The 24,424-nt window shown below is 38.1% G+C and overlaps 1 protein-coding gene across 2 annotated transcripts in view; it reads right to left on the bottom strand.

Annotated features, from left to right (window-relative positions):
* LOC114056090 (ubiquitin-conjugating enzyme E2 E2) overlaps positions 1–24,424 on the bottom strand; it is a 203,709-nt gene that overhangs the window by 12,814 nt on the left and 166,471 nt on the right. For both annotated transcript variants that reach the window (XM_027880956.1, XM_027880957.1), the window contains exon 5: positions 10,387–10,534. In XM_027880956.1, the coding sequence (XP_027736757.1) occupies positions 10,387–10,534 (148 nt within the window). The remainder of the gene's footprint in view (positions 1–10,386; positions 10,535–24,424) is intronic.

The following is a 24,424-nucleotide window of genomic DNA, read 5'->3' as shown; positions in this document are numbered from 1 at the left end:
TTTTGTATTTGTACCATCCATCATTCATGCATTTTTTCAAGTACTCTTAATTTAATGATGGTTGAGCCGAAGCTCATAGATATTCTATGTTTCTTGAGCTGAAATGAACCAGCTTCAAAAAACCCTGTATATATATTTATCATACAGCTTTTATAAGCTTCAAAAAAACCACAACCAAACAAAAAAAAACCCAAAAGTCAGGTGTATATTTTTTCCAGCTTTACTTCTGGTTTGTGATATGACTGTATTTTATATGTTTTAGAAACCCTTTTTGAGAAACAATAAAAATTAGGAACAGTTAAAGGTGGTGACAGGACTCTTTTCTCATTAGTGTCAATTACATCCCTTTACATTTATTTCTTGACAGAGATGTACAAAGCCTCTTTACTGATTTATATTTTAGTCAATCTCTGATTTAATCAGATGCCATTTAATAAACTGATAGTTGTGTTATTATTCTGTCTGAAGTTCAATTTTTCTCATATCTTCTTAAACAGAAAGAACATAGAAGCAGAAAACTTAGAGAAAAGGACAAGAAGTCATTAGCAGTGTGGTCAAACCGTTCCCACTGGTTGAAATCTAAGCTTATTTCTTCTACAAGAAACAAAAAGGCAAAATTAGATGTGGCAGATAATTTGATAAAGAATATTATTAAAAATAAAGTGGTCTTGCTCATCTTTTCTGTAGTGAGAAAGGAACACAAATGAAATGCCAACACATTAAGCTAAAGTTAAAAGGAAGAAGATGGTTTGTATACCAAATAGTTAGACACATCCAGAAATGTAGTGTAGGAATACTAAAAGGCAATTTTTGAAAATTAAAAAAGAAATAGAAAGCTTAGTAGCCATGCACCGCCAGAGTTACCATTGCAAAGGCTGTTACTGCTCCTGCTTTGACACATAATCTGATTGTTGGCTGTGGTTCAGAGGGAATTTCCTCTCCTGTACATTACTGTGTGAGAAAAGTGCTTTGAGGGATTTTTACTCTTTTGTCTGAACCACTGAGCGATGAGCAGTTACAGGCAGCGTACCTGACTGAGCCAAGCAGTATTGGTTTTCTGCTAGAGAATGACTGTACTCCTTCTAGACATTATTCTTTGCAGAGTTATAGATACATCAGATAAAAAAAAAAAAAAGAACGGGGTAAGTGCACGTGTGACTGGCATCTAGAACTATAGCTAATGACTGTGTCATGCCTTGGGTGTCACGAAATCCAGATAGTACATTTTATTTTTAAAGAGCAATCTCTACCATTCGCTTTCTAAGTTACATAAACCCACCAATTTTCTTCAGTAAAGAGTTCCAGACACTTTTCAGGAAAAAAAATTATTTAAACAGACTGCAGACTTCTGAAACCATAATGGGGGGTTTAAAATTAAGTATTTCTAAACAATCTTACTTCTGTGGTTGTGTTAATCTTTTTAATGATGTCTTGTGAGCTTTGAAGAGCCTAAATCTATACACACTAAAAACGTCTATGCTCACAAATAATGATCTACCCAAAAGGTATTGTCAAAGCGCAACTGAAAAGAGCAAAGATTTAGGCCAACATCAATAGTAATCCTGATTCAAGCCTCCTCCCGTTGCACACATAATTAGGAGATATTCCAAGACATATTTTCCTGAGAACTACTAAAGGGATGACAGTTCACAAATGTTTTTTCCGCCGTTATAGTAATCCCCACAGTCATGGGTTCACGTTGAGGGAACTTTGTGAACTGATAAGAACAAAATCTTGTAACAGTTTCATCAGCTCTTCATGGCAAAGGACATTAATTCTATTTCAATGCTTACCCATGTGCAATTTTCATAAGGTGCTGCTGCATTGCTCACATTTACATCTGCTTAATTTCATGTTTATAGATCATGTCCACAGAGTTAAAGACATATAGGTGTATGTGTCTGCAAACATTCAAAGACCAGATGTATAGCAAGTGTCTTCCTGGCAGTGCTGAGAGGTTCCTAGTGGGACTTCAGATGTTTAAATCCCACAGGAAGCACTGAAAACCCTGCCAGCTGTCAGCCATCATCTTTGGGTGCCTAAATGTCTTTAACATATCGGTACTGTGTGTTCAGCTCGGAATACGAGAAACTGTAAGTGATTCAAACTACAGAATAGCAGTTAGGATTGTATAGATGCAGAGTATAGCTAGCACAGCGCAATATCTTTTAAAAGGAATGGAAGGAGAAAGCGCTGATAAACTACCAAGAATTTGTAAATATCAGCTCTAGATTCTATGATACAATCAGTGCAAATACGTACATATTACACATCTAACAGGTTCTGCAGAACAGGTAGGGGAACATACAGTATTTAAGCAAGCACTTTCTGGCAAAAAGAACTTGGTCTCAATTGATGGGATTGCTTTGCTTATGTGAATGAAGTTGATGGTGGCGGGTTTTCCCCAAGGCAACCTCAGCTTTGACTAAGTCATTCTGCACTCATTGAGAGCAGAACGAAATCCATCAGTTTTATGCTGCATTTTCTTTCATGCTCCTTTAGGACAATTTATTGGGATGGCCTTCATGCAAAAACATCCATTTGCTCTGTTCCCAGCCCAGCAGCACCAAGACAGCAGAGCAACCACACGCTTTGTCTTTGCTAAGCCAAAGCCCCTGGAGAGAGATCATTTCATTTGGAGACAGTTTATGTCAGAGATGTAAAAAGGCACAGAAAGTTTATGTTGCAACTTAAAACAAACCAAAATACACGACAACCTGAATTGATTCCTTGTTGCCCCAACTTTTGTTTACTGTCATTTACTTGTTGCCATGCTTGAGTGACATGGCATAGAGTATTTTCCTGCTTCAGATACAGGGAAAGCATTTTCCATTGTGCTGAAACAGCTCAGCAACCTGCCTGTTTCCTGACAGAGCACAGAATACAAACTCTGAAGAAAAGGGAAAAATCAGCTCCAAGCTAAAGAATATAAATAATCTCAGACAACAGAGCTATTTCATTGTTTACATGACCCTCTACTGCTTACAAAAAGGATATATGGCAAAATGAGATTATTTTGTTGTATGTCTGATAGTACCGTGTTGTGACACTGCACCTGGTAGCCTGTGGGTGCCAGGAAAGAATGAAAGTAGCAGGGCTCAGCCAGCCTCATAAAATTGGACAAATTAATATTGTTTTGCCAACTTCTAAGTATTTCAGTCATTTTCCAGAATATTCATCACATTTGACAAATCTACTCAAATATGGATTATTACAGGATGAGTATTTATAATTTTAATGAGTATTTTAATGAGTATAATTTTACTGTCTTCCATATTTCTTAACAAATATATTCAAAAAGGAAACAAAATTTCATTAGAAACCACAACAGAATATACTTTAACACAGGAAGAGTGCTTTTTGATAGACTGAATAAAGCTATTAAAATGCTAAATGAGAAAGAAAAAAATCAGATTGGATTCCGAGGTAGCTTCCGATAGTAGCAAAATGTGAAGATTACGGCTTTAAGGAAAAAAACTACAAGAATGAGGAAAATGAGAAGTGGCTCATCTCTTGAACTTGCTGTCATCCAGAGTTTCTAAATTCACTTCACAACTAGGGGTGAGGGGAAAAGAAGGAATGATAATTGGGAAGTCTAAAAAATTGCAGAAGGAACATTTGATGTGCACCGGCACTGACAGAAAGCAGCCTCCGCTACGGGGAAGCACCAGATGAGGAGGAACATTGTACATGCTTCCTGTTAGACAGAGATACATAGAATAACTGAGAGAAAAAAAAGATACATCCAGGCTGCTGAGTGGTGAGGAGTATGGACCTGTTCTTCATTACTGAGGGCTGGGTAGCTATTTCAAAGTTTGAATATGGGAGCCAAACAGCAGAGCTGTGACCACAAGTCAGTTGAATTCCCACTGGCAGCCAAATGCTCCAGAAAGGAACAGATTTTATTATTACAGCTATGTTACATTTTCCTTTATTAAGCTGCCTTAGATTTATTTTTAAACATTATTATTTATTTTTTTTTTGTACAGGCTAGAGTTTTTAAATATCTCAGTAATACTGAAAACAGATCTTTTTTATTGGTACAGTGGACATCTATTAGTGTATTAAAATGCACGCTGGTGTGGCTGAGGCTCATTGGCTGAAAAACAGGGTGATTCCTGTGGAACCTGATGTGTCAACACACACTTGCTTTATAAGTGGCTGTGGCAATTTTGGCTGTTAATGCCCCTGTGCCAGAGATTATCAGCCCAAAGCAGTGTCACGAGAATGGAGTGTGTCAGTGGGCATCAAGTCAGAGTCTGGCAGCCTCACTCCACCTTCCGTGGGAGATGCATTTTCCTGAGAGGGTTCAAGTGAACCTATTGCCCTTTGGCTGGGGTGTGCAGAAGACAATTCCATGGATATAGTACTGTATACGGGGTATTCCAGGTATTCCTGTCAATACACCTTATGCAAATTGGTAGAGGTTACGGAATTGCCACAAAAAAGCATTTGGAGGAATTTAAACTTCCCAAATACCAACACAGATTCAAAATATGGATGTGCTCAAAACCTTCTAGGCATCAGAGTTACCCATGTTGCTCTTGCAAGTATGGACCCTCCCTGGAGCAATTCCAACAGCTGGCTTTGGGGAAGGCTGCTGAAGGCAAACCTGCCAGGGGACAGGGTGGTGCCATTGCAGCAGGATACCAACTTTCCTCCAAAAATGTATACTGCTGGCTGAAAGGGAAATGGGCTGAGAAATTGCTAATTCAGTTCTTTCCCTTGCATATTTTCTGACTTAAATCTCCCCACCTACTCCTGTTTTGCAAAGCTTCTGGAAACAGCAGCAATTCCAGCAGCTTTGTAGCAAGGCAAATACTGATCAGGCTTTTAGGGCTTTTATGCTTATGTTGAAAAGTCACCCTCCAAAGTGCTATTTTAGATCCCACTGAGGATCGAAGATATGCATTATATTACACTACTGAATCCTTTTCTGCAAAGGATGACAGAACTGGGATTTTATATCCGCAGCAGCAAGAGTACTGAAACTTGCACACCTTTAAGAAAATGATAAGGGAGGGAAAAAAAAAAGAGAGAAAAGGAAAGAGAAAAAAAACAGAAAGAAAAAATCCCATAATAACTGCATCCCATCTCTAAAGTTTCCTAAATACCAGCACCTTCATGCAGGTGCATGTAAGGGTGTTAATATTTTTTGGCAGAAAATTTAGGCAGAGCTAAACATGCCAAACCACATGGATAACTTGTAATTGCAACAGAGAAACAACAATAGTATGTTATCCAAAATTGCCAGTTATACCTACTCTGTGATAAAAACAAAGAAGTTTCTGGGGAAGATAAAGGCAAAACATAAGGATGACTCACAGAGAGAAAGCTTAAAAGCATGTCTCATGTCCCTTAGTGAGACATGTAAAGATCCCCATAATCTTAGTATCTTGTTTGACTTTGCTTATCTATGCTTAGATAAATGTAAGTCATTAAAATGCACAGCCACATTACTTCATGTGGGTTAACAAAGTAAGAAAACATCTAATAAATTCATGATTCATGGCAGTACTTGTAAAAAACAGCACACATACTTCTAACCAAGGCGCATTATATTTGAAAACCACAATCTATGTTGCAGACTTTCTTAACATAAATAGTCTACTTTTCAGAGGTGCTGAGCAACTGCAACTACTATAAAAATTGATGGGGCTCACACCAAGGTAATGTAGTGTCACTTGTCCAACTCATTTACTCTTATGAGTATAGTTACTGTGAAGATATGCACGCTTCAGTCTGGAACTATCTTCACAGCAAGCTCCCAGTTTAAAAGGCAACAAGAGACAAGCAGCTTTACACTGCTAATATAATATGTCACTGAAGTATCTGAGAGCAGAGTCAGAGCAACTAGTGCTGACCCAGGTGAAGTGGGTACTGCAGGCAGTTGTTTGTGCATTTCCTTTGTGAGAGACGAATATCCTTTCCTAGCAAAATCTTACTCTTCCTTTTGGTCTTCCTTCCTTTTTTCCCTTTCCTTTTCCTTTTTTTTCCTTTTCCTTTCTCCACCATTTTATTAAAAAGCAGAAAAACAGTGAAAATGATGGGGCTAAGAGAGAACTAACCTTCAGTGGGGCTGAAGTGAGATAGGGACATCCAACGGGGAGCAGTAAATATTTCCACCCGGCTGACTGTGATGATGAGCGGGTTAGTCTGTCTAGCTGTGCCTCACGCCCCAGTGAACTCTGCAAGTCAGGCACACTCAGGAAGGATGACTGCAGTGAGGATGAGCAGGGGAAAGCTTCTCTTACGGAAGGAGGCTAATAGACACAGGTCTGGTTAGCGTGCAGCAAATAGAGACCAGAAGGAAAGAGGATGGTTCTTCATTAATACAACCAAGAATGAAAACCAAGGAAATGGTCACTTAAGCTATAGGATGTAAGTTGCTAAAAACAAGTGGGTATACAATTCTGTGAGTCAGTTCAGGTTAGGAATCAGGTAGAGGTTTCTAAAGAGCAAAGCAAGTGAGGCCCTGTAGAGCCCCCCAGCAGCTACTCTGGCTACAGCTGCCAGCCAAGTGTTCAGCCTGTTTGTGGGAAAGCAATACTGTGGCTGTCCCCATCTCAGTCTGCCCCTCATATCCTCTGTCACATCCCCATCGCAGGAGCTCACAGGCAGGCATGGCTGTTACACAGGAGCAGCACCAAAGCTTTTGCTTCCAGAACATCAGCTGATGACCGTGGAACTTGCATGTGGGAAAAATGGTAAGGAGCCAGAGATAGAGGATGAAACCAGAAGGGAAGAGGCTGATGTGAGGGTAATGTAGCTGGCTTTGTTCTGATGTCCTAATCAAAGCTTAGCAGCATGTTATTAATCAGACACGATTTGATGTTAGGCTGTTCGGACACCGGGGATAATCAGGCCAGGCGAGTTCAGATCTTGAACATGTGAAGAAGGAAGCCACGCAAAGGAAAGTGTTGCAGTGCTTCAATTTATTTTTTTCTGAAGCATTTGCAAGTGACATTTTTCCCACAGCTGGAGAACCTTTGGCAGGGCTGGGATGGCAATGATCAATGGAGAACAATAAGCATTCTAACCCAGATCTGCATCACCAGCTCTCTAACTATAAAAAATAATTTGTTTAGCACTTCAAACTCAGTAAAATACAAAACCTCAGAGGCCACCTGCACTTGAAAGCTCTTTTGGACTAAGGCAGTGCAGGAATTTACACTCCCCGGGTTCCCTTCGAATACTTAACGTGCAGTTGACTTTTACTCCAAGAAAGACAGGTTTTCGAAACTTAATAGATTTTCAAAGGGGGGACAGTCCACACATGGAATTACTCTGAAATAACTAACTACCCACACAGGCAAGCCCTAGTAGCTAACACTGGAAGTATTTTCAGTGCTCAAGCACAGAGCCTGTGAGCAGTCACTCACATACTCTGTTTCATGCAGATGAACGTATCTATCAGGTTTCGTAGGATTGCTCATGCACATGCCAAAACATTTACAGGACTGGAGCCCTGCTTTGAAAGAGATGTGTGCTGTGCCCTTGAGTACCACCTTAAAGAAAAATACTAATCCCCAGATTGGCTGCTAGTGTATCCCACCATCTCTCCCATCTCCCTGATACCATTCCATTTAGCTCTCTCACACTCCCAGATAATGCACACATGTTCCCTCATACACAAACCCTCCGGCACCCCTTCCCCCCATGAAAAAGTCAGCCAGTTGTTATAAAATTCAGACATTTCATTAACAGAGTTTACTGGATGATACTGCCAAGGAAAATAGAGACAATTAATAATAATCAGGACTGAAGAGTCTGAGACAGCTTATGAGTAAAGGATTGTATTAGTTGTTTAAAAAGGACAAACTCGCTCCTGCCTGGAATGATGGGGAACAAAGGGTGGTGATGTATAACCAGGGAGGAAAGAGACTCTCTCTGTGGCTTTTGTAGATTACTGTGTGAATGACAGGAGAGGCAGGAGCAAATACCTCTTTTCATTTGCTCAGCCTGCTGGAGAAGAATAGCAGCTCTTGCCAATGAAGCTGCAGCTGTGCTCCAGCTCCGTTTAATCACTGTGTACGACTGAGGGTTAATTAGCTGCCATTCTTACTCCTATTTGTTGTTCTAATGAAGATTTGCATAAATGTAAGAGCAGGGGGTAACTGATACTTGATTCTTCCCTTCAGAGAGGCCAGGGGTGGAACACTTGCCCATCCTAAGTGTTTATGTTTGTGGGAGATTCAGTGTTGCCTTTCCATTTGACCTGATCTGCTTCTGGCTGATGAATAGTGAAAAAAGAGTTCAAAGTTGCTTATCAAATAGAGACTCCTGTTGTGTTTCTGCCTTTAGGAAGGACAGAGGGATTAGAAAATTACTCCCAGCTGACAGCGAGGAAAATACACATATGCATGTTTCTGTACCTACATATGTACATATATACGATAAATTTTAGTGATCTAAATCAGTGATCTATCGATCTATCTATTCATCCATCCATTTAATGGCACATAACCAATCATTTTTTAACGATAAAATATCATAATATATGCCTGTTTGAGACAGGCAGTACAACTGTAACATGTTAGGCAATACGACAAAAAGTAAGGATTTGCAGATTTTTGCAAGCCTTGTGTTGTAAATCACTAACATTCAAAGTTCACTTTTTTAATAAAAAAGTATCTAACATTAAAGGAGAAATCTCCAAGAAAGGAAAAAATGACTCAGAAGTTCACGTATACCTGCCATCAGTGCCTTGTGAGAGGGGATTCCACCATACAACTTAAGAAATTGGATTCATTCCCCCAAAAAATCAAAGGAAAATTTTAACATGAAGCAGTGAAAAAATCCAAAACTACTTCATAATTAAAGATAAGATTTGAAAATGAAAGATCATAAAATTATTTTATTTACCATGGTCAGGGCAGTGCTTATGGCTGGTACCTGAAAGAAGCTAAATGGAAGAATTTGCCATTTTTAGTATGATAACTTGTTGCACATGATAGTATAGGTAAGTGTTTTCAGTATTCCTCTTACACACTTGGTCTGCTAAAACTGTTGTTTGACAGCATTGGTGAGGATTTAAGAAAAAGATTGAGAAGGTAGAAGTAGTGAATTTCTAAATTTCCAATCACTGCTGGAAAATGTCCAATTTTCAAGATGACTGTATTCCTCTGAGGACAGGTGACCAACACAGAGCACACATTTATTGCCAGCTTCTCAATCTCAACAGCTTTGCAGTGGCTCTAGCTGCTTACCTGGTCTCTAAGGCACATGAGCAAATATTAATTTGCTTTTCTTTACATTTCTGTCATGAATCCGTCAGACTACCTACAGGCATCTCTGCATATTTTGGGGTAGACACTACCAGAAACCAACCTTTCAGAGATATAAGCAAGAGAGCATTCAATACTCCTGAAAGAAATATGCCTAAAATGGTAACATTCTATCACTCCAGCTCTTAGCTAGAGGGAACACCATAGGTTTTAACGTTACATACAGTAAGAAATGCACGTGAAAATAAAACCAGTCAATCACATTTTTGCACACTCACACCTTATTTTGAGTTTTGCAATATTTCAGTATTCTATTATAGCTTTTGATTCAGCCCTGATTACATCAGAATCTCACATTCTGCCTTTTTAAAAGCAATTTTTAGCCCTTTGGACAAATTAAAAGGAGTATTGAAGTGTACAATAAAAAACAAATTAGAAACAACCCTCATGACATAAAAATAGACCACTTAATTTTCCTTCAATGTTTCTTCAATAATTTCTACTTACTACTATTTTCCAAGGCTACAGTCAGAATTATCCATTGTAAATAGGGTAAGAGAAAGTGGAAATTAAGGATCTAATGGTCAATGGCAAAAAACAAACAAAAGAGCTGAGGGGAGAGGTTAAGTGCTGTGCTAGTTAATAAGAATGACAGCTTGCTTTGAATACTCATACTGACTGCTCAAGATATTGAATAAACCTCATTTAAACTAATTTTCATTATTTGTAGAGTCTGTGTTAGGCATCTGTCATTGTCAGTACTATTAATATTCTTTCCAGAGACCATATTATCAGCATATTTAAAGGAAAGCTTTCCTTTTCAATATTTATTAACTCATTAATATTTCTTGATAGTAATATCCTGGTTGTAATATCCAAATCAGTGCATACTAAGGTATTTTCTACTGATTAAACTTTCTGAATCAGAAGATTTTTATTCTCCAGTACTAAAAATGCACTTGAGCTCCTGGAACTTTGCTTGCTTTCTATACTATTTATATGAATGGCACACATGGTCTTATTTATACGAATGGCATTTAAAATCTACGTTTTTTTTCTTTTTTCAGTAGGTACAGTAAACCAGAGCACTGACAACATCCTAGCAGCTGATCAAATACTAACTGTGAATAAATGTGAATATGAAGTTAATTTGTCTTACCCGGGTTGCAGTCTGTGAGGAGGGAGCAGATGGAGAGGAGAACTTTAGAAATGGTTAACGCTGGACTCCAGTTGTCTTTTAAAATGTCCAGGCAGATGACGCCTTGGCTGTTAATGTTACAGTGGTAGATTCTTGTCCGAAATGTTACCTAGAAAGGACAGTGTGTCTAAGTACAACAGTGTTCAAGTCAAAGATTACACAGTTATCCATGAATTAAAAAATCAGAAGAACTAAAATTCTGCTTTCCTGGTTGAAATGAGAGTATGCTGTTACTTTCAGTCAAAAAATGGGCAAGATAAAATAGAGATAATAAAGCCTGTCTGCTGCATCTCTGACCAACACCGAAACACATTTCCTGAGCTTCCCCTTGCCTTGGTCTCATCAATCACATTATTTTTGTATGGGACCAAAAAAAGCTGTTCCATCTCCTGATCTGGACAACATTCATAATTCAAGTCAACTGCTCCTTCATGCTTTGAAGGCAGTCAGAAGACAGATTATTCTGCTGTCTTCATCTGTTCATCATTTGACCCAAAACACTAAGCTGGAAAAAAAGGGTGGAGGTATCACGTCAATGACTCCTGAAAAAGCTGAAGTGAAACATTTTTTGAGAAAGGCTGCTCAAATAAAATGCTTTTATTTCCAAATTTTAAGTTGCAGTTGTACTAATAAAACACCTTTTAGGGTTTTCTGGTAGTTGATTTTGAGGATTTCTGTATCCATTTTATACTGTCTCCCAGATGATCCTACACATAACAAACCAAAGAGGAGATCACTTCTTTTAGCCTAGAATGACGTCCTTCTGCTTCAAGTTGAAGACACAGATCTTTTTTTTTTTAAAAGAAGCTTCGCTAAGAAAGTTCACTTCATACTTCAGAATGAATACTGGGACTACTGGATAAGTAGGGACAATATGAAAAAAACACCTCTTGGAGGTCATCAAGGACTAATTTGTCCATCAGTTCTACCCAAATGACAAGTCAAACCAGATGGTTTCAATGACGAGGTCACAGAATCTAAAATCAAGGTGTACATTTTAAGGGGTCTACTCATCAGCAATAACTCTGCCAAGAGAGGGGTTGATTAGGCAGGAGACAACAGCAGGCAAAGCACACCATGACTTAGGAAAGCTCTTCATTAGAGTTGGGCAGTGCTAATAACTGGGAGTGCTTATGCACCTATCCCTGCTCTACCACACTGATAAACCTGCATCTGGAGAGTAATGAAAACTGATGGCAGGCATGCTCCTGTTCTGATTTTCCTCAATATCAGAGATTTCAGTGATTTCAGTGGGATTGAGATCAGGCCACTTAGCAGTAAGCAGAAGAGAGAATACAAGTGAAATAACACAGTACCTGGTTTACTTCTATTAAAAAAAAAAAAAATCATTCTCTAACACACTGACAAATTCCGTCCCTTTGGATTAAATCAAGAAGCTTTGACAAAATAATGGAAAGAAAAGGTAATAGATTTATGGTATTAAAATACTGCATTCAACAAGAAATACTTTTTCTCGTAATTACTTTTCCACATAAATTTGGGAAAGCACTTTTGGAGCCCACTGTCATGCACCAGTTAGTTCTGTACCAAAGACCTCTAAAAAAGCAAGTTCATCAGTTTTTAAACTATGTCTAAAGGTATTATTAATTAATAGGATAATTTCATAGTTTGCCACTCCATATCCTACATATTTATAGGTTCTTTCTTTTTTTCTTACACTTGTGGTTTTGCTTCTTGTTTTCCAGCCTAAGTGCTTCACCTCTGGGACTTTCATGAGAATTCAAAATATTTCTGGCACAATGATCTGAATTAATCCAAATGCCCTGGCCAGACGATCTATTTTTTCCTCCTCATTAGGAGGCCAAGCACATTCAGCATTTGGAGTGCAGGAAGTCCCCTGCAAGATCAAGATAATATTTATTTAAATAATAATTATTATGCGATGATAAAATGAAATGTTTGTCTACAAAGGGAAGCTATTTTGAACAATGACGGTTACAAATACACAAAAACGGTAAACTACCTTACACATAAACTGCATGGTGTGGAGGAGCATCCTGTGAATTGCAGGTCAGTGCTCATAAAGTCCCCAGGCAGGTAAACTCCAAGCACTCTTATACTCCAGTCAGAAGCGAATCAGGGAATGCGTCCTAGCAGGATGTTCCAAGACTAAGGTGAACTTCAGCATCTGCTTAATTTTAAGTATTTTATGCTTACTTTTCTGTACACTGTTGGAATAAAGTTTTTGCTTAATTCTCTTACCTGAACAAAGGTGCTTTCCTATACTTCCTTGATGAAAAATTCGAGGACTTTATTTAGTGGCATCTAAATATACTGAGTAATAAGATATATGTAGTCTCACTGAATGTGGGGGAAATGCACTGAACCCATTACACAGATTAAATTATACCCTCTGAATTATTTATAGACAGGTCAGTCTGAGCTTGTAACCTGCTTAAGGGAAGGTCATCAATTTGAGCCTGCATTTTAACGCGTAACTGTTTTGCCATCAGCTGAGAGGACACTGCCACATGTTCGTGCCTGAGCTGCTTTTGAAGCGCTGAAGCAAGGACACAGGGAATTTGGCAGGATTCAGAGAACCACTAAGATGAACGGAGGTAGTTCATGTCTTCCATAAACTGTTCAACACTCCACTGACATCTCAGACTACCTGGTGTATAAATGTAGATGGGACTACATCTGTTTGCACTTGGAAGGCTATTTTTAGAAAATGCTTAGACCTGAAAAGTAGTATTTTTTCACTATGAGCACATACTAAATCTGTGACATTGAGAAAGATAAGATAGGGCTTGCTGCTTACCACTGACAAAAATATCACTGATTAGCCAAACATGCCAGTGCACTTCAAAATGCCTGCCTAAGACAGAGGAATTTTAAATATTTAAATAATAAATGTATGAATTGATAATTATAATGTTATATTTTATTAATTAATTTTAATGTCAAAATAATAAATTCAATTATTTAATAAAAGGAATCACAGCTTTCAGAATTTCAAAAGAAGCTGTATTAATAAGCTGGAAGCTGTGGATTGAAGATGGCAGGTAATGGAGTTCTTATTCCAAGACAGTAGGCTACAACTGGGATGACACATTGCTTTCCTCATCCAGGTATTACCTCAAATTGCTGATAATGTGGGAAATGCTGACATGTAACTTTCTGGATATTGTGTTTACCATACCTACATTTTAAGGTTATGCAGGGTCACTCCTATTACATGTGTAGAGAGAAACCAAGTGATAATACCATTCCAAGGGAACTGCATTTTCTTTATTACAGTCATATTTTTACCTTTGATGTCCCTTAAATGTTTCCTCTAAACAGTGCAGTCTAATTCTATTTATCCCCTAATGAAACCACCTAAACAATCCCATGCAGAGGCTCAAGGGAGCGTGTGGTTGTACGGGCAAAGTTATTCTCAGACAATTGAATGGTAGAGGAGTAATTTATGGGGGTTTTTTGAACAATAAGTGGCCTCTATGGATCTATTTTATTTGATTCTGGAATTTAGAAGAGGGTACCTCATTTTTGTTGAATAGAAGTGTAGGTCAGAAAAATGCGAATTATGGGAAATAGGGAAAGACTGGACTACCTACCTTCTGAAAACGGCAAGAGTACTATACACAATCTTTTTAAAGGTAATGATAAGGAATTTATATTCAATCAGTTTTGGAAGAAAACAATAATAAACTCCTCTGTTTTTCCACTGCTGAATGCCAAACCCTTCTAAATCTTGTAAACCAGAATTAAACAGATAAAATCCCCCTTTATGTAGTCTCTTAGAAGAAAATGGGGTTATCTATTCAAAATGGGGAGAAAAATTATCAGAGAGAAGAAAAAGGACATGAAAAGCTATGTCTGGCTGTTCATTGAGTAAGTTTTAGGACTGAAAAAAGACTGTTTATAAAGCTTGGGAAGAGGGAATTAAGATAGATTTTAGCTGAGTGATTGGAGGCAACTGGTTGAAGGCAATATAAATAATTTCTGTATCTCAGAGTGACATTGAACACCAGTTTTCCAGTATGAGGTAGTCTTAAAATAACTTACTATCTCTCTTTTGCACTGAATGTTCCTCTGTGAGGTCTAAACCCAAGCAGCCACTGTGGTGCTGCCATCCATGTGTGCGATTTGCTTTAACCTTCACTGTGAAATTCAGAGAGAGGCACATAAAGGTAAGGGCTGATCCCTCAAACACATCTCACACACTTCCAGACTTCACTGAATTCAGTTGCAACCTTCTTCAAAAATGTATCAGGAGGAAGAAACGATTCTCCAGTGTTGCATATTAGCAAGCAAGGGGTTACAGTGTGCACTCAAGAATTGCTTTCTTCAGCCTTTTTGGGTTCAAACCCTCACCTCCTGTTTCTCATTCCTCCCACTGGAGCCTGGTGACCATGCAGGAAGAGATGAAAGATTCCCAGAGCCAACAGGAAAATAAACAAAGCCAACCTCCTTTTGCTTGGCCAACACTGGAAGCAGAGCTGAGATCCCAGGGCTCTCAATCCCACGGTTTTGGAAAGTTCCTTTCAAGCCCTTTGATTTCTTACAAGGATGGAATCCTGCATGCCTGTCTGAGATAAAACTTCTGTCTTCCTCAAATATTCCCCTGGAGTTCTGGTTTAATAAAACTGCAGTGGCACTACCTGAAGCGGAAGAAGTTGTACTGCATACAGAAAAGGTTATATATATATTAAAAAATATGATGCCATTTATGATGATGTTCGTGAAGCTCAGGAGGGAGTAAGTCATTCCCATCTCAGTTTGTCAGACTTTATGAGCAATAGATTTGTCTGCTCAAACAGAAAAAACACGATCAGGGCTACACTCTTTAGCCATAGGAGAAAAATGCTGTAAAACAACTTAAATGAAAGACAGGGTGGACCATCTCTGGTTTTAAGTATAGATTTGTAGCATGCACATGAAGAATTTTTCAGATACTTGATGAATTATCACAAGAAGTGCATAACAATAAATGACTGGCCATATGATGCTCATTATTAAAGAATACAATTTAAATTCACACCAAGAAATAAAAGTTCACTCAGTTCTTAAAGCACTTGTTTACATCTAATTTTGGTAGGTTTTCAAAAGCTATAATTTATTTTATTGAAGGACAATATATGGCATCTGCATTAGCAGGAAATAATAAATTGTGATTACTTTTGCTTGACCTACAGAAAATTCTGGTATGCAAAGTATGCTGTGTTTCTCTGGCAAAATGCACCAATGCATCAGTAGCCAAAAGTGATAACAATTCAAAAGGATGTAATAGCATCCAAATGAGTTGACCTTTATATTACTGAAAATCAATCAGTATGCAATATGAGTAATTATTCATTATATTTGTGGTAATTATGAAGCTGAATAACTACTCACACTGTCTCACTGAACAGACTCTTGCAGGAGAAAAAAAAATGAATAAGCACAGCAACACTAAGCATCTTCATTATATAAAAGCAGTCCTTTTGCACACAGATTTATCAGTAGAGGAAGTAAAAAGGGACCTTTTTACTGATAATCCTTGATGCATCCAAGACTGCAAATAAAAAATTATCCTAGGCTGTGCAAACTTTTCTGAAAACAAAGGAAGAGAAGAAGAGGACAAGGGAAATGGATTACTGTTTGGGTTAGGGTCAGTCAGAATAGAAAAAAAGATTTAAGATGCCAAGCATCAAAAGCTTTTTCCAACAAAGTCACTTTGAGTTTTTATAAAACGATTTTCATATAATCAGCATAATCTTTCTTGCAATTAATAGTTCCATATGGAAAGTCAGCAAAAAAGTTCTTTTATAGAGAGTGCATTTTTTTAGGTTTACTAGTCATTTAACTTTTAATAAAATAAATCCACCCTTTTGAAGTTAAAAGCATGGAGGCTGTACTGCCCTAGATGCACACCTCTGTGAGCTCACCAGAGTGCTCCTTCCTGTTGCTCTGGGCATGGGTCTGACAGTTGTGGGGCTGAGCAGGCAGGTTGTGGCAGCCACTTCAGGTCCTATACTTAGTACTCTAAGAAACATGGGCCTTTTTTACCTCACCCAATTTTAACAGCCTTTGAGTATTTAGGTACTTCCTATATGAGAAGTCCTAGGCAGACTGACCTCAAAATTAGTAGTTTTTTGTCCTGATCAGTTCATCTGCTTTCATTCTATTTTAATAATGTGCATAAAATCTTTCTCTATGTATATATATCTGTGTGTGTGTAAAGCAGGACAAGAAATAACATTGACATATGATGTATTTTTAGATCACATGGATTTTATGCAGTAAAACATGCTTCATACAGCAGAATTATGCAGCTTCTGAAACATCCAATAGACAACACAAGTTGTCTTTTGAAAATATATTTGACAAGCAGTATGCAAACCACTGCTGCAAGGCAGAAGATTTTCCCCACGAGATGCCTCTAAAGGCCTTAGTGAGAAGTTTTGTGCACTGGGTGTTCATAGAAAATATGAAGAAATGGTGAACCACCTCAGTTTTGGAGAGGGAAACAGGAAGAGTTCAGCTGGATAGAGCCAATTTAATCAAGACTAAATAAATCAGTAGAAACTAGTGATATAAATTAGTATATTAAAAACAGAGTGAGTAAGAAGGTTATTCATTAGAAGAGTCATTGGCAATTCAATTTGCCAATTACTAGAAGAATTATCAGATAAATGAATTTAAAGGAAACCTCAGAGATTTACATGGCACTGCCTTATCAAATGCCTTTTGCATTTATTCACAATAAAATGTAGTCATTGATTCTCTCTTCAGCCTAACATATTTCTGCTTGCATCTCTGTCCTCCACTTTAAATCTCTGTGATTCTGTCATTTTGAGAGATACTGAAAGTTTCTTAAGCGACCACCTGGGTTTGACCTGGCCCAAGCCCTGCAGCACTGCATGCTGCCCTATACGTTCACCGTTCCCTGAAGATATCATAGACTCATACAATGGTTTGGATTAGAAGGGACCTTAAAGATCACCTAATTCCAAGCCCTTGCCATGGGCAGGGACACCTTCCACTAGATCAGGTTGCTCAAAGCCCTATCCAACCTGGCCTTCAACACTTGCAGGGATGGGGCATCCCAGGGATGAGGACCTATGGAACAAACTGCTTCGGTGCAGGTGGTGCAAGTATAAGAACCACACTCTGCAGCTCATGTGCCTGGAAAGAGCAGGATTCAGGTTGATATTGCTGGCTCTGACAATGGTCTGCTGGTAGTAGGTTGTCCATTTGTCCCTTTCAAAGACTCCCATGCATCTGATTTCTGCCTGCAAACACCCAAAGACTTCACTTGCTGGGAAAACCTGCCAACTCCATTTATTGCCATGGATGAAGGATTCACGGGCTGCTCTCAGCAAGAAGATGTAAATAGAAAGGCCGGGCGAGGAGAACAAGGGAGCATGGAGGCACAGCAAAGGGGCTGGGGGAGGCAGTGGTGTGGGAATGTGCCAGGCGAGGGATCGCCAGACCATCAGGAGGAGGAGGATGGGGAGGGCAGGAGGCATTCGAAAAAAAGCTGTGAGCATCACAGCATGGCACTGAGAGCTAATGTGATGTGACAGAGGCTAAGAGAGAAGTATGACGAGGCAAATGAATGTAAGGGATAACAGTGACAGGAGACCACTGCATTTGAAGGCTGGTCTTATGATGGCAATATCTATCTGGGAGGGGGGGGAAGAGGAGGCAGGCTGAAGCCCTCCCTGCACCAACGTTGCAGAGATGTTAAAAAGGGATGATCAAATAGGCTGCACGTAAGGTTATACTGAGTTTGAGAACTTTAAGTGTAAATTGTATTAATAGTGATATATGCAATTTAAAGTGTGTGTCTGCCTTGCAAGGTTCATTTTAAAAATTTAGTTTAGAAATACCAAGAAACGCTTTTTTTTTTTTTTTTTAACCTACTCTTACAAGCACTGCTTTTCTGACACATTGAAGATAAAAGTGTCCTTAACAGCCAATCACATATAAAACAAGTATGAAAATGTAGAGTAGAAGCCAGGAACAAAAAGAATTATCCCTCAAACATGAGGTTGAACTTATGAAATAGATAGAAACTGTCTACCGCAGGAGAAGGATTCCACGTAATGATATTTAGTGCATAGAAATTAGCGCTATATGACAAATATATATAAAAAAATGAAGAGGTGTTTAATACTGCCATTAAGACCAGATTCTATAGACACTATGCATTATATCTACAAAGGAAAAAGGCCCCCCTTGCAGTCCAACATCTGATTTAAACCAGATAAGCTTTCAAATGCTGAGAATAATTTTTCAGTCAGTCGATAGACATATGAGATTTACACGGAGGAAACAGAGTTTTCTGTTATTTTAATTTTGATCTAGAGGTGATTTAGCACATTGCAGCATTCAAGTCCTGTGAACCATTTTTCAGTCAGCTGAGATTAAAGTCCCTAGAAAGATTAATTGTAGAGTTGGGATTAAGAGATTTTATAAATCACTCAAATTCAAAAATAAAGCTTGCAGAGTACTAGGATAATGATAGATATATCCATACTGTATCAGCTACAGCTAAATTGAATTGACACTGTAATAGACTGAACGTAGTCAAATATGAGAGTAGAAGTTATTAATAAAGATTATTCTTGATGAAAATGTAGACACCACTGCAGCGACAATTCCTGGGGGGGAAGTTCTCTTGAAGAGTATTCATTTTTCTACAAACACCTGTGTGAAAGACCCTGGTATGGCTTCCTGATTTGTCAAGGTTTTCTGCTCCAGAGGGACAGTAGGCAGGATAATGAAATTATCGCCTTTCCTTCAATAACTGTAGTGTACATAAAGAGGTGGTGTTAATTCGTAGTGATGGCTAGACTTTAAAGGATCTGATATACAAAGCTTGCACACTTTGGGAATTCACTGACTATTTACGAGGACTGAGGACAGAAATTGAGTTGAAACTCTTTCTGTCAGATCAGGCTGACTAAGAGATGTGATACCCCCTACTCATACACACATGTATACACACACACACACACACACACACACCCTCCCACAAATGACATCTATGCATAGCTATGTATCCCATTCAATACCCCAAAGAAAGAGAGTGAGATACAGAGCTTTCCTCTGCTAAAGCCAAGGGGTGAACTGTCTGAATCCATTAAGGATAATAGGAAGATAGCAGGAAAAAGAAATCTCAAAGGTATTTCTAAAAAAGCAGGTTGAGGGGTCATTAAGGCACTGAAAAAATGTAAGGTTATCTCCTTGGCAGGTCACCTAAGTATTTTTGTTAATTTCTTTAAGGGACTGCCCTGAAAGGGGCCCAGCTTTCTCTGTTTTTCAGCCCGCAGCACTACAAGGGAGATGCTGTATTTTGGGGCTGAAGCGAAACCTCACTTTGTGACTGAGACTGAAGCCTCAGCAGGATCTGGCCTTTAGCAGAAAGTGAGATCAAGTCCACAGCTATGCCTTGCTTTGCCCATTCCATACCTTCCTCCCGTCCAGCATCTCATAAAACCAACGTGGTACTGAGGATGCAGCTGAATGGTGATTGTGCAGGCTGCTGCTTTCTTGCTGACTCAGCCAACGAGGTGCTCGGCTAATTTCCGCAGTGCTACAGCAGCTTCCTCACAGTGGAGGCGAGGGAATACTTTTAATTGATTAGAGCATCCCAGAAAACCAAAGCTAATTTGTCAGTTCTCGGATGAGCTGTTCTAAAAATCATGTTTCCTGGTTGTAGATCTAACCCGGAGTTAACCTGGGCTGGCCCTCCATTGCTCCTACTCAAGCTGCATTGGTCACATATAGATAAACTTTCTGGGGAAAGGACAACTCCCTCCTCTGCATGAGTGTGCTGCAGTTGTGAGTGAGGCCAAAATCCATTGATTTATAAGGAAAGCAGAGCTGAAAGGGTCAGTGACCTCTGGGTCAAATAATCTGGATCCAGTTTCAAGGCATGAGACAAAGGTGAAATACTGAAAAAGACTGACTTCAAAGGGGAAAAAATTAGTAGCATGAGAGCAAATTATGCTCTGACTTAACACACGGTATGCTCTGTGATGGTGAAGAGTAACTTAATTTGATACTATGCCTATGGTTTAACTTTAGAAAGACATTGACCGGTAGCGACAGACAAAAAGAAAACTGTGATCCACAGGGAAAAGACTTCATGCAGACTGGAAGAGAAATCTGATGGCAATGATTTGTGGCTATACAAAACTCAGAATGTGAACTGGACTACACAATATAATTAGAGGATGCAAAGAATAAATATAAAACTTTAAAATCTTAGAAGGACGTGATGTTGAAGGCTAAAAACGTATAAAAAAAGAAGAAATATCCAACAGCAAAAGTTTGGATAGATGTATTTTCTTTGTTAAACAAAACCTGAATGAATGAGTCATTTATTTTCTTTTACAAGATAAAGCAGAAAAGCAAGTTAATTATCTGGAAGAACAAATGAAAATTATGTGATAAATTTCTTCAAAAGAAAACCCAAAATATAGGTTGAATCTTTTCTTCATGTGCAAATGTGCTCTCAGTTGTTTAATTTTATTTTATTTGATGTTTTTCAATATGTAACAGGGTGCCCAGTAATCAGAATAGGCATTAACAGTGTTTACAGAAGTAATCTGGATCCTTTAGAAAATATTGATAACTTTGTATAATACAAATCAAACAACAGTTACACCACAAATATATTTAATTATAATAAAAATAAAATAATACATATTTATCCAAAATCCATTTTTAATATATTTTCTCATTTTAAAAATTCTTTTCCACTCCTCAAAGTCCATGTGCAACTTACACAAGCATGATAACAGAGTGCACAACATCTGAGAATAGAAAAGGAAAAGGGACCATGGAAATCTTTCTGTAGATTTTAATACAGTGTAGATTAGGCCCTTTCACAGTAACTATGTTATGTGACATGGGCATTTGCTATTGGAACCTCAGGCCATGACAAGTAACTGAATCTGGCAAATACAGTTTCTGTTTCTTCTCGGGTCTTCTGTGGTCACATTTTTGGAAGATCAATTTTGACAGTACTAATTTAAATATTTCGTTACTTCATAGTGAAAGAGGGATGAAAATGGTCCACAGAAATCTCAGGAGTAATGTATGAATTCAATCACAGTGAGAAATGTGAATTAGACCCTTTCTGCTATGTTCTTACACGAAGGTAATCTTGCCAACATTCAGGAATACATTTTATGTCTTTCTCAGCACACTTCACACTCTTGTACTTTATCTCTAAATTTTTTTAAGATGATAGAGCCATAAGGAGTGGGACTATAATTAGAAAAAAATCTAAGACGATTTATTCCTATAACCCTAGAACCCCTGATTTTGAGAACAGCACCAAATAACACAAATCTCATGGTGAAGTAGAGATGTCAACACCCAGTGACAAAGATAGCACCGTACCGTGAGGCCATATGCTATGTTCCACGTCCTCCCTACCTTTCTTTTGCTAGAAATAAGTTTGTGGAGAACACATTTAACCACCTCTTCCCGACAATACTGGCTGTCAATAGCTACCTTATGATAAGCAGTCATCTTCCCATGCTGCTTTATTCAAGGGATTTCTAAACTATTTTACTTATGAACGAGTTTTATAGGGTCTGGAAAATAGATGTAATGAAATAGCAACAGTTTGAGAGATCCTACAGCAGGTCTGAAAATAGGGGTCATTTACAACCATAGCTGAAGTGCTTAGAATAAGAATCCATGTGTACAACATATGCTTGCAACACAGTTATAGCTGACATTAGTCCCCTGTGCACACACACTCATTACTTTCTTACAGATAACAGTTTCCCTCATCATAAATAGTGGCCTTTTAGTCACACAATATGCCATTGTCAATTCTCTCATCCTTTATCAAGCAGTACATTTTCATATGATTTATATGCACACATTTCTTATAATGACAATTGGCATCAAGATAAAGGCAGACAAAAAATCTGTTACAAAGCAGGACAAGAACCACCTCTTTGCTTGACATTTCATTAATAAGCAACGCACAGCTGCATTCCTCACGTCTCAAAACAACACAGTGCCAAATACAACTAAGTATAGATTGAAAAAGACTTTACCTTGTGGTGAAATAGCAAATTGGACCTCCAACTTCTATTTTAAAAGGATGTCTATTGCATGTCCCGCCTCAAGACTCAACAGATTCAACAGAGAGAATGACAAAAGACATCCCTGCAACTTGTCTTTCGGAACTAATTCTTTACGTATTAGGTCTGGATCTCTGAGAGAACTTCAAGCTCTATTTTACAGACAATACAGCCATTTTATCCTCTAAATAATACAGTTTTAATTTGCTGGGGGCCTGAATGTAACCCTTGCATTACAGCTACTACAAACAGACTAAGCCCAGGAAAGAAGCAAACAAATGGCACCTGTTAAGACAGATCTGGTACAGAAAGTGGGCTGAGCTGGGTGGGAGGCAGGAATAACAGGACATCACCCCAGCTCAGTGTGCCCAAAGCTTTAACTAACTGAAGTAGAAGTTATAAAGTTTCCAATTCTTACTTCACTACGTAACAACAGTTGCCTAAATCAGAAAATGTGCAGTCAGCAAAGTGTACAACCCCTGTAAGACCTCTCAGGGACCTCAAAGCTTCCCTATACTGGGACACTAGAAGCGGGAAACAAAGTTAGACCATCCCTCATCCTGCCACACTGACCCATCTTTAGGTCACTAGCTGGGAAAGTCCAATTTACAAAGTGACTAGTGCTTTGAATTCACAGGTCTCTTGTTTTTTTTTTTTTTTTTTTTTTTTTTTTTTTTTTTTTTTTTTTTTTTTTTTTTTTTTTTTTTTTTTTTTTTTTTTTTTTTTTTTTTTTTTTTTTTTTTTTTTTTTTTTTTTTTTTTTTTTTTAAAAAAAAAAAACTTTTCCTGATAGTATCAGTGTTAACTGCTATAAACGTTACTACTGTGGCATTAAAATTCTACTTATAAGCACTTATCTTTCAATAGTCTACTCATGGTAATCAAAAAGGAAATCAGCTACTCTCTCTTTTAATGCCTTCTATTATGGTCCAGTTGATCCTCTGATAAATATGTCAAAAAGAAGGTAAATATTTTTGATCTTATAGCTCCTTCTGTGGAGTTCTTCCAGACACTTATTCTCCACAGGGGTAAGGTGAACAATTCACCCCTATTCACTTTCTTTCATGAAAGGAAGGCCTATCAGTTTATTTGATTCTATTACCAGCCCTGTGGGGTAAGTTTGCACAGTTTCTGTTCCTGTTAGTGAACATGTGCGTTATGATTTGCATTCAGTCTTGCAAATGAGGTCTTATAAGTGTCTTGTATATGACATTGGTAATTCCTTATCTCTGCAGGCCAGAGGATGCATCTTAAGCGTATATTTGCCTTTTTTATAGATGCATTATGCAGGTAGTTTTAATAATCCTGTGATCACCCAATGAAGCCCCATTTTGACACCCTCCTCAGCAATTATTACTATTGCTTATAGATGACACTGTACTGCCACATTCCAACCCATTTCTATTTTTCCAGTCTTCCTAACCACTACATTTTTCCTCTTTGACATTCCAAGTCCCCTTGATCGTGGTAATGTCACCTTCATGCTATTGATACAGTTCTACACTTCTGGTTGTGTCATTATTGACAGCATTGTAAAATAAATCTGTAAGGAATTCTGTAAATCTCTGTCTACCACTCCAGTTTCTTGACTTTGGTGCCATATTCTTCCAGAAAACTGATATAAAGCAATTCTTTATAACTTCATAACAATCATGTATCCTGCATCTGCAGAAGTAATTTATATGAGGTAGTGCAAAAGGTACATATTTTTGTCAAGACAGCCATAGAGTCCTGGTGAATTATATGGGTCAATAGGAAAGATTAAGTACCTTCAGCTGCTTATAAAGGATGCAACTCAAATATAAATGCTTTCACATTAGAAATAACTGCTGGAAATTATGCAACCATTTTCTAAATAAATCTATATCCATTCAGCTATACTGGCAACATGCTAGCAAATTTTAGGCAGTTATTTAAAATTCTTTCCATCAAAATACC

The sequence above is a fragment of the Empidonax traillii genome, unplaced genomic scaffold, assembly GCF_003031625.1.
Source record: "Empidonax traillii isolate 1590-97213 ecotype Southwest subspecies unplaced genomic scaffold, ASM303162v1 scaffold81:size2596050, whole genome shotgun sequence".
NCBI classification, from domain to species: Eukaryota; Metazoa; Chordata; class Aves; order Passeriformes; family Tyrannidae; genus Empidonax; species Empidonax traillii.
This window is presented reverse-complemented; position numbering and strand designations above follow the sequence as displayed.